General features: G+C 35.4%; 2 protein-coding genes across 2 annotated transcripts; both read left to right on the top strand.

The window, feature by feature from the left end:
- The first annotated feature begins 75 nt into the window (after nt 1-75).
- On the top strand, nt 76-4,592 carry LOC106335716 (protein SCAR3). Its single transcript, XM_013774309.1, has 9 exons — nt 76-460; nt 820-983; nt 1,292-1,415; nt 1,493-1,622; nt 1,706-1,773; nt 1,844-3,809; nt 3,892-3,984; nt 4,084-4,209; nt 4,346-4,592. Exons 1-9 carry the CDS (start codon nt 303-305, stop codon nt 4,394-4,396), a joined length of 2,880 nt encoding a protein of 959 aa, XP_013629763.1. The 5' UTR covers nt 76-302; the 3' UTR covers nt 4,397-4,592.
- Nucleotides 4,593-8,486: 3,894 nt separating this feature from the next.
- LOC106330884 (uncharacterized mitochondrial protein AtMg00810-like) lies at nt 8,487-9,479 on the top strand. Its single transcript, XM_013769279.1, has 3 exons — nt 8,487-8,632; nt 8,735-8,745; nt 8,899-9,479. Exons 1-3 carry the CDS (start codon nt 8,487-8,489, stop codon nt 9,477-9,479), a joined length of 738 nt encoding a protein of 245 aa, XP_013624733.1.
- The last annotated feature ends 5,170 nt before the right edge of the window (nt 9,480-14,649 follow it).

Below are 14,649 nucleotides of genomic sequence, written 5' to 3'. Positions count from 1 at the left end.
TATTCCAGTCTTTTCGCCAGCAAAGACCAAAGTGCAGCAACTACATGGAATGGCTTGCGGTCTTGGCAATGTCTGTCTGTCTCTTTCCTTCTGCCTCCAAAAACTTCCCTCTCTATTTTGTGCAAGTGAAGCTGCTGCAACCTCTCTCACCCATAAACAAATCTCTTTCCTCCAAACCCATTTGCCTTGACCCATTTGGTTCACAGAGAGCTTTGTTTGATATGCTTTAAACCCCCAACAGTTTATCTCAAGTCTACTACATAAAGACTGGGTTTTTATTCTTTGGGTTACAGAGGAAAAGGATGTCTCTTTCTAGGCTTGGGGTAAGGAATGTGTACGGTACGAGTCAACAAGCCGAGTTTTATGGAAATGTCGATCGTGAAGACCCCGAAGCGATTCTCAACGGCGTTGCAGTCTCTGGTCTCATCGGTGTCTTGCGTCAGCTTGGTGATCTCGCTGAGTATGTATTGAATCCAACCCCTCAATCTCTGTTTTTTATTTTCCTTTAGGGGGTCTACTGTTGAATGATTCTTTGAGCTAATGGTGAAGTTAAGACAAGAGAATCTTCACTTTTTGCATGAAAGTAATTGGCTTTTTTAGTGAAGTTTGTGATTTAGGATTCACCAAAAAGAAAGAAAGTAGCTTTCTTTTTCCTTTTGCCTCCTCTCTTGAAATAAACTCATGTGGTGGCTCTTGACGTTGGCTTGTGGGTTGTTCCTGGTTCAAAAGGGTTATCTTAGAATTCATGGAGAGCCACATAAGCTGCAGAAAGGAAGAAGCTTTGTTAAGGTTTTTTTTGCTTCTTTTCACTTGATTCAGGTCTGCAGCAGAGATATTTCAAGGCATACAAGAGGAAGTTATGGCCACAGCTTCAAGAAGCAATCAGTTGAAGATGAGGTTGCAGCATATAGAAGCTACAGTGCCTCCACTAGAAAAGGCGGTGCTTGCACAGACAACTCATTTACATTTTGCATACACAGGAGGTTTCTTTGTTTTTTGCCATCTTGTCAATCTTCTCATTGTCTTTGACCCATGGTGTCTGATTCTTGCTAGATTTCACATTAATTTTTATTTGATAAAATAATGTCATTTGTAGGCCCAAGTTTCACTTACTCTACAGAGTAGATAGATTGTTAAAATTAGTTATATTTTCTGAGTAAAACTTATAGAGTAGATAGATAAGCGTCAATAGTGGTTAGTGAGTCCATTGTCTTGATATGAAATGTCTTCTAGTAAGATTATAGTTTTGGTTTTTGGTCTTAGTTGATTGAGATTTATTGGTTGTTATCAGGTGTGGAGTGGCATCCTCGTATCCCACATGAACATAATCATTTTATACACGACGACTTGCCTAACTCTTTTATGGATCACTATGAAGAGTGCAGGGATCCTCCACGGCTGCACATGCTTGATAAGTATGTCACTTGCAAGCTTTATGTATTTATGTGCCACCATCATGTTAACTTGAAACTTTATGCTTTATTTTCCTCAGGTTTGATATAAATGGTCCTGGATCTTGCTTGAAGCGATACTCAGATCCTACTTATTTCAGAAGAGCATCAAGCAGCCTGGTTAAAGGAAACAACAAGTTCCAAAACAATAACATGAGTTGTAAAATTAAGGTGTGGTTTCTTATATTTATATTGGTAAAGCTTTATATTATTTGTACTTTGCAGTTATATTTATTGTTTTCTGACATGAACAGAAGAAAAGATCTTCGTCAAGGAGTCGAGATATGTCACGTCTGGCTTCAATGGCTAACCAGAATGCTAGGTAAAACAGAAGTTTGCATAGTTAAGTTTGTTTATTTCGTATATTAATTGAAACATGGAATGTATTTCAGGAAGACGTTTACTTTAATTAGCTTCAGTGGACAAACCTCTTCTTCTATATCTGCCTCAACCAGTGACATGGAGAAAAGATCTGATCTCCAAGATCATCATTCTCACACTTATGATTGCCTTTCAACGGCAACCTCTTCACTGAAGACTGGAGAAAAAACGAAAGGGGGGTTAGTTTCATCCAGCTTGACACCGGGGCCTTGCACCATAGGTTCAGTACTCTCTGAATGTGAAACCGAAGATGAACATGATAATTTACAGTTTACTCCTTTGCAAGGGCAAGCTGCTGCTGGCTCTTCTTGCGTTAGTTGGGATGAGAAAGAAGAGATAGTGGAAGAACCTCTTGGTGTGCAGACAGATGAAGCATCTGTTGTGGATGCACTAGTTGAGAAAGCAAGCTATGGAGAAGGCACTGGTAGAGTTGATATTGAAAAAGCGGAATCAGAACCAGGACTGCAACAAAGTAATGGGATTGATGAGGTAAGGGAGATAAAAGCTGGTTCGGAGATTGTGAGAGAACCGAGGGATAGTAGTGAACATGAGACTGAAAGCGAAGGGGAGTGTTTTGTTGATGCGCTTAACAGTATTGAATCGGAATCTGAAAACGAGCAAGGTCTCAAAACTAGTCTAGAAGCAGTGAGCATTCCATGTGGTGTTACAGGTGAGAGGTTGGAGAAGAGTTCCAACAAAGTTGAAGAGTCTTGTAGATCGATGGACAACGGTTATTTAAATGCAGCTGATGAAATGAATCATCAAGATCCATTGGAGAGTGATAATAGAAGCCGTTCACCGCGCAATGATGTTTGTACAACAAGTAACATTACAAGTGGAGAAGATAAAATCGGTTTTACAGTTGTTCCGGCTCCTGAGAACAGTTTATCTGATTCATCAAACCCCTTGTGTCATAGTGAACATCAAAAGTCAGAAGCTAAGGTTTCTGGTGAAGTTGAAGCAATTAAAATATGGACTAATGGGGGTCTATTGGGACTGAACCCATCGAAACCTCCAGTCTTGGAAGTGCCAAGTCTGGATTGCAAGACCGAGGAAAGGACACTTGGTTCTGCAGAAGCTGAAAAAGATAAATCAGATGATCTAGTTGAACATGTTCTGGATACTCCAAGCTTAGCAACTCAGAATCTAACTGTAGACCAGAGAGAGTGCCATGAGACTTCTTCTTACGGAGTCTTTGGTGGACTAAGCCAAAAGCTATTCACTAATAGTTTCCGCAGAAGAGATTCATTGCCTCATGATAATAGACAAGCTTTACCAGCAACTATTCCAGAGAATGATGAAGTGACTACAGAGAAGAGCAGGTTTGGTGAGCAAGATAAGGTTCTCTTCAGAGAAGAAGCTCCTATTGATTGGTTTGCATCGTCCCCACCTCTTCAACACATGAGAATATCTCTCAATCCCGTTGACAACACCCTTCAGGCGTCAAGGCTGAAGCTGAAATTTTCAGATGAGGACAACAACAGCAATAATACATTCCCTTCCTTTCAGTTGCTTCCAGAGGCTGCTACTTCTCTTCTTGATTCTTGTTCAGACGACGACGACGACGCTTTTTGTATGACTTCAGACATTGATTATCTTAGCGATTATCACTCCTTGTCAGATTCTGAGCAGTGGGAAGAACCCAATGAAAGAAAAGAGCATGATTCTTTCCATGAAAGTACGCATGTAGATAACAATGGTGAGCCTTCTTCTCTAGACACTGAAGCGGAAAATGGTTGTGTGGACTTAAACTTCTCTTACCTCCAGAGTCCTGTTGAGCCTTTACCACCGCCGTTTCCACCTGTGCAATGGATGGTTTCTAAAACAGCCTCAGAAACAATATCTGAAAACAAAACAACGCAGTCCATACAACTACAAGACGCTCTCAGGTTTGCGTTTGAGAAGCATACTTCATCGTCTATAGTCAACAAAGAAGAGCCTAACACTGTGGCTTCTGCTCCTAAACCAGAAACTAAGGTGCAATATTCAAGGAATCGTTTTAGATATTATTTCAAATTTTCTTGATTGAATTATTAACAAAGCATATGTTCTCTCATAGGTCCATGTGAAGAATAATGCGAGGGAGGAAAAACAAAATGCTAACGAAAAAGAGACTGATGCTGATGACTTCTTGCAACAAATCAGAACACAAGTGAGTGCAGTGTATTCTTTGTTTTTTCGTGGTAAAAAAAGAAGTTATGTTCTGCTTTCTTGATGCATTTTTAATAATCTTAAAAAATTGTATAAACAGCATGTCAACCTGAAACCTGTGGTTATGACAAGGACTTTATCTTCTACTGCTGCTGCTGCAACAACTGATCCTGCAATAAACATTAAGATCAGCGCCATGTTGGAGAAAGCAAACTCAATACGCCAGGTTCATCCTCTCTCTATATATCCAAACCAAATCTAATCTTTGCTTCAGAATCTTAAGTACTTTTTTGTTCTGACTCAGACACATGTTACTCTGTCACTCACTTTCTCTCTCTCTCTCTCTCTATTTACCTTTTCAGGCTGTAGCTAGCAACGATGGAGATGAAAGTGATACATGGAGCGATACGTAAAACCCCTTTTCACCAAAGAATCCTATTCATCTTTGTGATTTACTTTCTGCGAGCAATTTTTTTTATTGTATCATAACTAATGTGTGGATTGTGTAGATGATGATACGTAAATTTTGTCGTAGCGTGATTATGTATCTTCAAGAAAATAATGTAGTTCAAGAAATAAATTTATATTAAGAAAAGTGTTAATTGGTTATTATGCTCATTCATCGTGTGGAAAACATTTTGCTAACATATTATCATTTCAACCAAGGATGATTATGAGAGTACAAAGCAGTTAACACATCAATCACAATTACCATGCTTGAACAGAGTATATATCTCACCTCATCATGAGAATTTAATTTATCTTCGAATTGTGGATAAGTTCTATATATTTCCAGCTACGAATAAGAAGCATATGTTCTCAGAGGTCCATTCAGTGAATATTTGTCAGGGAGGATAAACAAAATGCGAATGAAAAGGAGACCAAAACTGGAGACTTCTTGCATCAGATCCGAACATAAAGTCAGTGTAATCGATTCTCTTAACGTTAAATAAATAATCATTCTCGATTTTTTGATGTGTTATATCCTCTTTAACGACATTCTTGATTTCTTTCATAGCATAAATTAACATCAACTCAACCTGCAGAGACATGTGGTTGCCACAACGATGACCCTACTACCACAAACACTAAGATCATCTTGATTTCGGTGAATGGCAAATTCTATACGTTATGTACTCCTTTTAATCTCCTATTTTCATCCAAAGTAATTTGGATATTTTCTCAAGATTCCTATTCTTCTCTCTAAATTACTCCATGCACGGCAACCGTACGTAGCTTGCGGGAGACAACCTATATTAGGGTTTAATCTTATTATGCAAGCAACTTTTATTGCCTGGAATCTTTTACGCATGTGTGTATTGTGTAGCAGATAAGTAGATTTTGTCGTACGTGATCTATATCTTCAAGAAAATATGAAATATAAAAATATAAACTGTTATCCTCACTTCTTCTTGAAGGTTGACGTTAATCGCAAGTTTTGAAAAATACTGGTAATGTGTCCTTATTTAATATGCATTTTTTTAAAAATAGGTTTTTCATTCGATATTTATACTATACTGAATACTCTCAGTTTTGTGTCAGCTGTGCTAATATTCTGGAAGCAATATCGCAATCAAAAAGGTCGAAAGAGAAAATAGTATATCTACTAAACAATTTTAAAGAAACAACTAATAAATGGTTTTTGCTTATAATTTCTGTAAAGAAGCATCAAATGGTGAGTTGTCAAGTAGAAGAGACTTCGAAGAAGATAAGGTCTTCAAGACCATCAAGCCGTGAACTTCGCTTACATGTTGTGTTCTCTAATTACTTTCTTATTATCTGCCACTTGAATCGAAAGTTTAAATAATAGAGATTTTGTTCTTGTGTGTACTGTTATATTATTTTCTTAGTAGTTAAGCATTTTATCTACAATTCTTAATGCCTGTCTCGCATTTAATCAAAGTCGAATATTAAATCATAGACATTTGCTTATGGACATGTGACGGGATTGATTTTTATTTTATTTTTTGAACAATATTCATCTGGTGTTGTTTCTTGGACTATACAGATATGGCTGACAGACAAAATTATAATCTCAACTAGTTGATAGAAATACTCAACGTAATTGTGTCTACAAACCGTTTTGTTGGTGTTGAAAGTGCCTGTTTAATGACTGATCAAGAAACTAGTACCTTACATACATATTAGGTCTTTGTGTGCAATCCATCCTATGACAAAGCAGCAGACCAATGTTCTTAAAATACAATTTATCATTTTTTTTGTTAAAGGGTTTTCATAAAATACAAATTATCATATAAACTGAATAAGTAATAGCCCTATATATTGTGTGAAAGCATTTCGCGAAACCCCAATATCTTTATTTGAAACATTTTTTTTTCTTTATTTGAAATATTCCGGGCGAGTGATAGGTTTTTTATTTTCTCTCAAAGATATCACACCTCAAGGTTGAATAAATCTCATCAAAATGTAATTGTATCTCATATCGTTCTCCAAAATGGAAAACACAACCTTTAGACTTTATCCATTTGTTAAAATAGAAAATTAACCAATTCGTTTTGTGTTTTAAAAAAAACCATCAGTTCGATCTATTTCTTTTTTCTTTTTCTTTAACTTTTAAATTCTTAATCGAAAATAAAGCTCTCGCATGCATGTCCCTCAAGGAAAGTGCACCTTTTTCCAATAAAAGTATAAAACTAAGCATATATAAAGTTTAGCTTACTAATTCATTCCACTTTATCTAGCACTAATGTTTCTGTTCATTTGGTCACCGCCGCTTTCTGCGGCTGCGGCTGCGGTTGAGTCTGCGGCTGCGTCTGTTCGTTTAGTTGTTGTTCGTTTGGCAGACGCAGCTGCAGCCGCAACCGTAGACTTAGCCGCATGTTGTTGTTCGTTTTAAAGACGCAGGGTATTGACGTTGACACTGTCGCATGAAGTAGATTTAGTTATGTTCGTTTGGTCGCCGCAGACGCAATTTTAATTTGTTCATATTTTAATTTTATGAATTTTATGAATTTGTAAAATTGTATTTTAAATAAATAGAATGTAGTTTAAATTTGTAAAATTATATTTTAAATAAATAAAAAGGTAGATTTAAATTTGTAATATTTACATTCATAAAAATATTATATTTAATTAGTAATAAATTTAACAACATTTTTTGTCATAAATCATTTTACCACACGCATATGTTCATCTATAAAAATATTATTTACATCTTTAAAAATATTATATTTAATTGGTAATAAATTTTTAGTCAAATAAATAAATATAACAACATTTTTTTTTGTCATAAATCATAAGCTAAATTAAAACAAAAACTAATATATCAAAATATTTATCACAAGCATATGTTCAACTGCATTACAAGAAAATATTGATCATCTTTTGGTCTACCTGTTGAAGATCAAGTTGATGTAAAAGAGCTATTAAGAGTGTATGTAAGACTAGCAATTTCATCATAATGTAAAATTAAATCTTTGTGATGAATATATGTGCACTTTCATGTGGCAACAAAAGTTTAAAGCTTTTAGATTTGTCATTAAGAACCGAATACACGTGATAAAAAGGATGAACAGAGTGTACTTTACACACATGCCTTTATGTAAAAAAAAAACAACATGAAGAAAGTCATTGCATGTATTTAGCTCTGTTTCTTCCCAGTGACACCAGCAATAACCATAATCTAAGAAGTTGATAAAACACAAAGTATATAAGAAGGAGGGGCTTTAACTTGTTTGGAAGCCTCAAGTGAATGGAAGATAGGCCTTACAACAGCAGGCAGAAAGAGTCCTACAAACAAGATGAGAAGAGAAACAGAACATGTTGACATGAAGTAGAAGTAAGGTGCCAAACTTGAGAAGTAAGCTGCAAGACTTGAGAAGAAAGCTGCCAGACTTGAGAAGTAAGCTGTCAGATTTGCGAATTAAGCTAGAGACTTATAAGGTTTTATAAGGATTTATAAGGCTTTATAAAGATTACCATATTGGAGTATTTTATTGAAGAGGAGAAAAAGAGAGAAGAAGACCGTTGAAGATATTTTAAAACAATGAATATTTTATTGTATTGTGTACAGAGACAACTTGCCTTTAAATACTTGTATCCAGATCTACAATTAAATGAAAGAAACTATTCTCTCCTTCTCTCTCTTACATTTTGAAATCTACATCTCTCTCATACTTTCTCTTTCTCTCATGTTCTTCATGTTCTTCATTCCCCAGAAATAAACTCTCAATAATTCTCTCATTCTAACATGGTATCAAAGCATTAAGCTCCTGAACCTCACAAAAGCTTCTGCAAATTTCTTACTTTCTCAGATTATCTTCAAAATCTGTTGGATACATCCTTTTATCCACTGGTCCAAAGGTCTTTCAAAAGAGAAGAACCTCACCAGAACTCAAGATAGAGGAGTACCCTATTCTTTGGAACTCAAGAAAGCTTCAGCCATATCAGGAAAAGCTTCATTAAAGTCCAGTTTATCTCAAAATCAGTAGGAACAATCTATTGTCCACTGGTCCATATCTCTACATGAGGGAAAACTCCAACATGGTGTTTTTGATGGAGGTAGCAAGATCAATGATGTTCCACACGAATGTTCCAAAAGGATTCTGGAGTGATGTTCTGATGTCTGCTACTTATCTGATCAATAGAACTCCAACTAAAGTCTCACCACCTTCAATGGAAGAGGCTTTGTAAAGTCAGAAGCTGATCACACACCCTCTTCACATTAACTAGTAATTACAAGGTATTGTGGTCATCTTAGTCTATGTGGATGACATTATCATCACTGGTAGCAACAAGGAAGGTATTCTCTCAACTAAAATATTTCTTTAAAATGCATTTGATATCAAAGATTTAGGATAGTTGAAGTATTTTCTTGGGATTGAGATATGCCGCTCTAAAGAGGGGTTATTCTTATCTCAAAGAAAGTACACACTTGATATTTTAAATGAGGCAGGAAACCTTGGGAGTAAAAAGGCCAAGACTCCATTAGAAGAAGGATACAAGGTGCTGAGAGAGGGGGAGTATGAGTCTACACCATTTGGATCACCATTTGGAGATATCAAGAAATATAGAAGAATGGTGGGCAAGCTCATCTATCTAACCATCACCAGCCCAGATGTGTGCTTTGCTGTGAATCATGTGAGTCAACACATGGGAGCTCCTAAGGTGCATCATTGGAATATGGTGGAGAGGATCTTAAGGTACCTAAGAGAAGCGCCTGGCCAAGGAGTATGGATGGCATGTAACAAGAGTACTGAAGTTGTTGGGTATTGTGATGCTGATTGGACTGGAGACAGAGATGATAGGAGATCAAATACAGGCTACTGCACCTTCATTGGAGGAAACCTGGTCACATGGAAGAGCAAGAAGCAGAAGGTGGTGTCTTGTTCAAGTGCTGAAGCAGAGTATAGAGCAATGAGGAAGCTTACTAGTGAGCTCATTTGGATCATAAACTTACTAAAGGATTTGGGCATAGAGACAACAACACCAATCACAATGCACTGTGACAATCAGGCGGCGATACATATAGCATAAAACTCAGTGTTTCATGAGAAGACAAAGCACATTGAAGTTGACTGTCACAAGGTGAGACAAGCTGTGGAGCAGAAGATCATTTTACCTTGCTATACTAGAAGTGAAGATCAGTTAGCTGATATCTTCACCAAGGCAGCAAGCACTAAAGTCTGTGAGTTCATTCATCCAAAATTGAGACTCATAGACCTCTCATGTCACTGATATCTCCTTCATGAAGTGTTCTACTTTTTTTCCTTGACTTGGGTTTTCTCCCAAAGGGTTTTACCTAGTTGAGGTTTTAATGAGGGAATACTTCATGGCTTCCAAGCTTGACTTGTTCAATATGGTCAAGCTTGAGCAGGAGTGTTGACATGAAGCAGAAGTAAGCTGTCAGACTTGAGAAGTAAGCTGCAAGACTTGAGAAGAAAGTTGCCAGACTTGAGAAGTAAGCTGCCAGACTTGAGAAGTAAGCTGCCAAACTTGAGAATTAAGCTAGAGACTTATAAGGTTTTATAAGGCTTTATAAGGATTATTATACTGGAGTATTTTATTGAAGAGAAGAAGAAGAGAGAAGAAGACCGTTGAAAATATTTTAAAATAATGAATATTTTATTGTATTGTGTACTGAGACAACTTGCCTTTAAATACTTGTATCCAGATCTACAATTAAATGAAGGAAACTATTCTCTCCTTCTCTCTCTTACATTTTGAAATCTACATCTCTCTCATACTTTCTCTTTCTCTCATGTTCTTCATGTTCTTCATTCCCCAGAAATAAACTCTCAATAATTCTGTCATTCTAACAGAACATGTCACACAAGCAAACAACATATCAAGCAAACTCCTCACACACCAAAACTCAAGTTAGCTTAGACAAATGCAGTCAGTAGAAAGAACCCAGTAGCATATAAATAGGGAAAAGAGGGTACCTTTACTCCTTCCCACCAGTCAACGGTCCAGACAAGCTCTAGCGACAAGGTTTTTGCAAGCACCCAGTTGATTTTATGCCTCTCGTCAAGCACTTCTTTCCAATAGCTATGATGAAGTACATATCAATACAGTATCAGAGGAAACTGATAGTTATGAACTAAAGCATCAGTAAACCATCCCCATCAGACACAAACCCATATCCTAAATGCTTTAGAACAAAGACCATCACTATCAGCTTCTTCTTGTCTTAGTTATGAACTTGGATCTTGGATCCAAAACCCACGCCCAAAAACTCATATGAAATACAACAGTTACCTCAACTATGCTTGAAACCCAAATCGGAGGAGAAGAGAGAGCTCGTGCTGCGTCAGAGAGGAGAGAGCTCGAGGTCTAGAGATGAGATGGAGATGAGAGAGCTCGAGGTCTACGTCGAAGATGGAGATGGAGATGAGAGAGCTCGAGGTGTGTAGATGAGAGAGCTTGTGGTTGTGTGAGATGGAGATGAGAGAGCTCGAGGTATGGAGATGAGAGAGCTCGAGGTATGGAGATGAGAGAGCTTGTGGCTGTGTGAGATGGAGATGAGAGAGCTCGAGGTCTGTGTCCGAAATGGAGACGAGAGAGCTCGAGGTCTGCCTGAGATGGAGAGAGATGAGATGGAGATCGAGAGAGATCGAGCAAGGTTGCGTCAATTGGAAAAAAGATGCGTCTGCGTCAATCTAGGATTAAATATTTTTGTAAATACTGAAACATATTAAGGGCAAAATAGTAAATTACGTTATTGGCCGCATAATTTACGTCGCGACCGCGGGTTTTATCGGCGTTAGCCGCATGACGCGGCGTTCGGACGCGGCGTCAGACGCAGCTTCCTGCGTCATCCAAACGAACACGATTTCTACAAAACAATATTGCCGCAGCCGCAGACGCAGGTAGCTGCGACAACCAAACGAACATCACTTTTATTAATTCTTTTAGATGTCTCTTAAAAACTGTGGAATATGGAACCATTAGTATTAAAAGTGGAAACCCTTGGAAATATTTTTTTTTAATTAATTGGTATTCCAAACCTATGACAGAACTCAGACTAATTCACAAAGACATGTGCATCTCACAGATAAGCCATCTCATGCTAATGAGTCCGAAAATATGGGTCTATATCCGTGTGGTATTTTACGAATAATATGACTTAATTTCGCTGGTAGGTGAATCGAATTTGGAATCTGTTAGTGTCCCAGTCCTGTCTCTTTCCACTCGACCACACTGTGCCGGACTCGGAAAGAAACTTCTTATCAGTATGGAACATGTTCTCCTCATAAGCCTAATGTATATATAATTACTTTCAAAACTGTGGACACAAGATTATAGAACTAATTTACATTATGAGCACGACCATATGGAAAAAAAAATATAATTTGATCTTCTCATTTGTATTGAAAGACGGCAAGTTCAAGTATATAAGAGCATAGTCCGAAATGTTGGGATAGAAATGGATAATTGATCATTTGTCATTTTATTCTAACAAAATCAATAAAGTACAAGTCATATCTCTATAATAGTCATTAAAGAGAGAAAATAGTTAATAATTCCTGTTCTTTATTCATTTGATTAATTTTAAATCACTTTATTAAAGATAGGATTAAAGAACAAAACCCCATACAAAAGATTTTGCTTTTCTTTTAAAAGAGAGCTTTTTATAAAGTTAATTTCCGAACCCAAAAGAAACAGTACTAATGAACATATTAAGATTTCAAGGGAAAAAATAAAATAAAAATGGGCAGCCAACAGAAATTAGTCACCTAATTCATAAGAAAAGAAAGAAAGATGGCAGAAGACAAGGTATCCCACCTTTACAAGTAACAACTAATTATAGGTTTGATTGGTTAACTATAGCATAATCTAATCTATTAATTTAGGGTCCTGCTTTTTATCTACTGTTTAAGGTTGTCATTTAAATTTTAGACTCAATCAAAAATCTATCATTAATATTGCACATTACTTATATAACATCAACCGAAATATCTAATCTGAACAAACTTCACATAAATCATCCCTCGGTTATCTATACAAAAAACAATAAAATTTTCAAATACTCTTTACACTAATCAAGACATGTCTACACATCTCACGTCTCTGCTTATAGTTTGGGTTTATACTAACTTAAAACTGAACATTAACTTGATAAATTATATTTGCTTCTCTTCCATTCACGAATTGCACCTACAACACACCAAAATATAATCAATTCATATGTGTCTATCTTTAATCGTACTAAACATTCTAACATAACAACCTTTATATTTACGTGAGGTTTGAATAATACATAGTTTCATAGTCTATCACAAAGTAGTACATGATATGACTTTTATTCAAAGTTTATCAAATGACATCTAACCGAGTCACTTCTTCATCTGTTAGACTTACATTAACCTGTCATTATGAACACAACATAGTCATCAAGTAAGCTTGAATGTCATATATCTAGAACCATATAAGTATAGATCTGGTTCACATCATTACAAACGTTTTCTTCTTTTTTTGGTCATAACACACGGTACAATTCTTTATATTTCTTACATATATATATATTGTATTTCAAATTTTCAAAAATCTATATATCTAATAAAGATCTACATACAATCATTTAGGACGAATATTCTAACAACAGTTTTATAGATTTGATCAAATCTATTTTATTTATTTTCCTTTATCTGTTAGATTTGAAAAGTGCGTTGGTTATTTTTATTTTGTTTTTTTTAATTATTAACTAATTAAATTATTAAAAACAATTATTTTGTATAATGTAATTAAAAAAATATAAAAAATAAAACAAAATTAACTCTTTAATTTAAGGAAAATAATTTCATAATTAATCGCCAACTCAACACACTAAATTAACATATGAAACATTACACATTATAAATTAACACCATGTACAACATATATTATAGTAGGCATGCGGGTTCGGGTAGTTCAGTTTTTGGGTAGTTTGGTTTGACTAAACTCTTGCCAAATCAAAAAGTAAAATAGTTTAATTTGATTCGGTATCTAGGTAGTTCATTTCTATTTTTTTTACCGAAACTAACCAAAGTTTTTGGTTTTGATTATATTTTGGTTAAAAATTTAGGTAAAGTCGGTTAGTTTGGTTAATTTGGTTCAAAATTTTGGTTAATTGAGTTAGTTCGGTTCAAATTTTTGTGTAATTTTGGGTAGTTTGGTTACTTCATTTCAAACTTTTGGTTAGTTTAATTTGAAATTTGGTTAACAATATTTTTTTTGAAAAACCCAACTAACCGATTACCGAACCTAACCGAACTGAAAACCAAAGTTTTTATAAACCTGCCAAATCGAACCGAATTTCTCACCGAACTTACCATATTTTGGTTTGGTTCGGTTCGGCGAGTTTGGTTAAAAGTATCAGCCCTATATTATAGGCCAAATCCATTCTATACCCGTAAAGAAAATATATCATATATATTATATAACAAAAATATAAACCAAAAATTTGAAAATCGTATGATATAATCCAAATAATTTTAAGGAAGATTTAGCAAAACAGTATCCGCGCACAGCGCGGATCCGTATCTAGTTTAGATTAAATGTAAAAGTGAAACGTGGAATAAATTAAAAAAGGTGAGAAGGTGGAAAGAGAGAGAAATGCAGAGTAATATTAGTTACTATAGTTATATCTAGAGTAAAAACTAGAGTGCTTTTCTTTCTTTTTAAATAGTAACTAGAGTAACAACAAAATTTTAGTGTTTTACCCGATTGATAGAATTTTAGCTGAATTTGGAGTAACTTTAAATCTGGAGTAAAATATTATTCTAAAACACCCATCCAATCACGCTCTATGTGTGCTTATATACACACGCATATACATAGTTTTATCTATGCAGAACATGACTAGCCTTCCTTTGTTCTTATAATGCACATTTGTCTAGAAAATTTACCACGCAATGTAATATGTATTAGTACTCCATATCCATCGAACATGCATGTGATCAAAATTCTAGAATGAAGAATCCAAAATTCTATAATAGTTATATGTGTACAATATAATTTTTCTTACAAAAGTTAAAATTATACTTGTTTACCTCAACTGTTTCTCGATTAATTTGGCTATAAACTTTTTTTTAGCTATAAACATAAATTCAATCACATTGAGAGGATTGTGAATAAAGTCAGCAAAAGCATTGGTGCACACAAAAAAATGAATAACGTCAGCAAAATTAGCTCAATGAACGTATATTTTCAACATATATAATAT

Source organism: Brassica oleracea, chromosome C3, assembly GCF_000695525.1.
Source record: "Brassica oleracea var. oleracea cultivar TO1000 chromosome C3, BOL, whole genome shotgun sequence".
Lineage (NCBI taxonomy): Eukaryota > Viridiplantae > Streptophyta > Magnoliopsida > Brassicales > Brassicaceae > Brassica > Brassica oleracea.
Note: the sequence above shows the minus strand (reverse complement) of the source record. Positions and strands in the feature narration are given on the sequence as shown.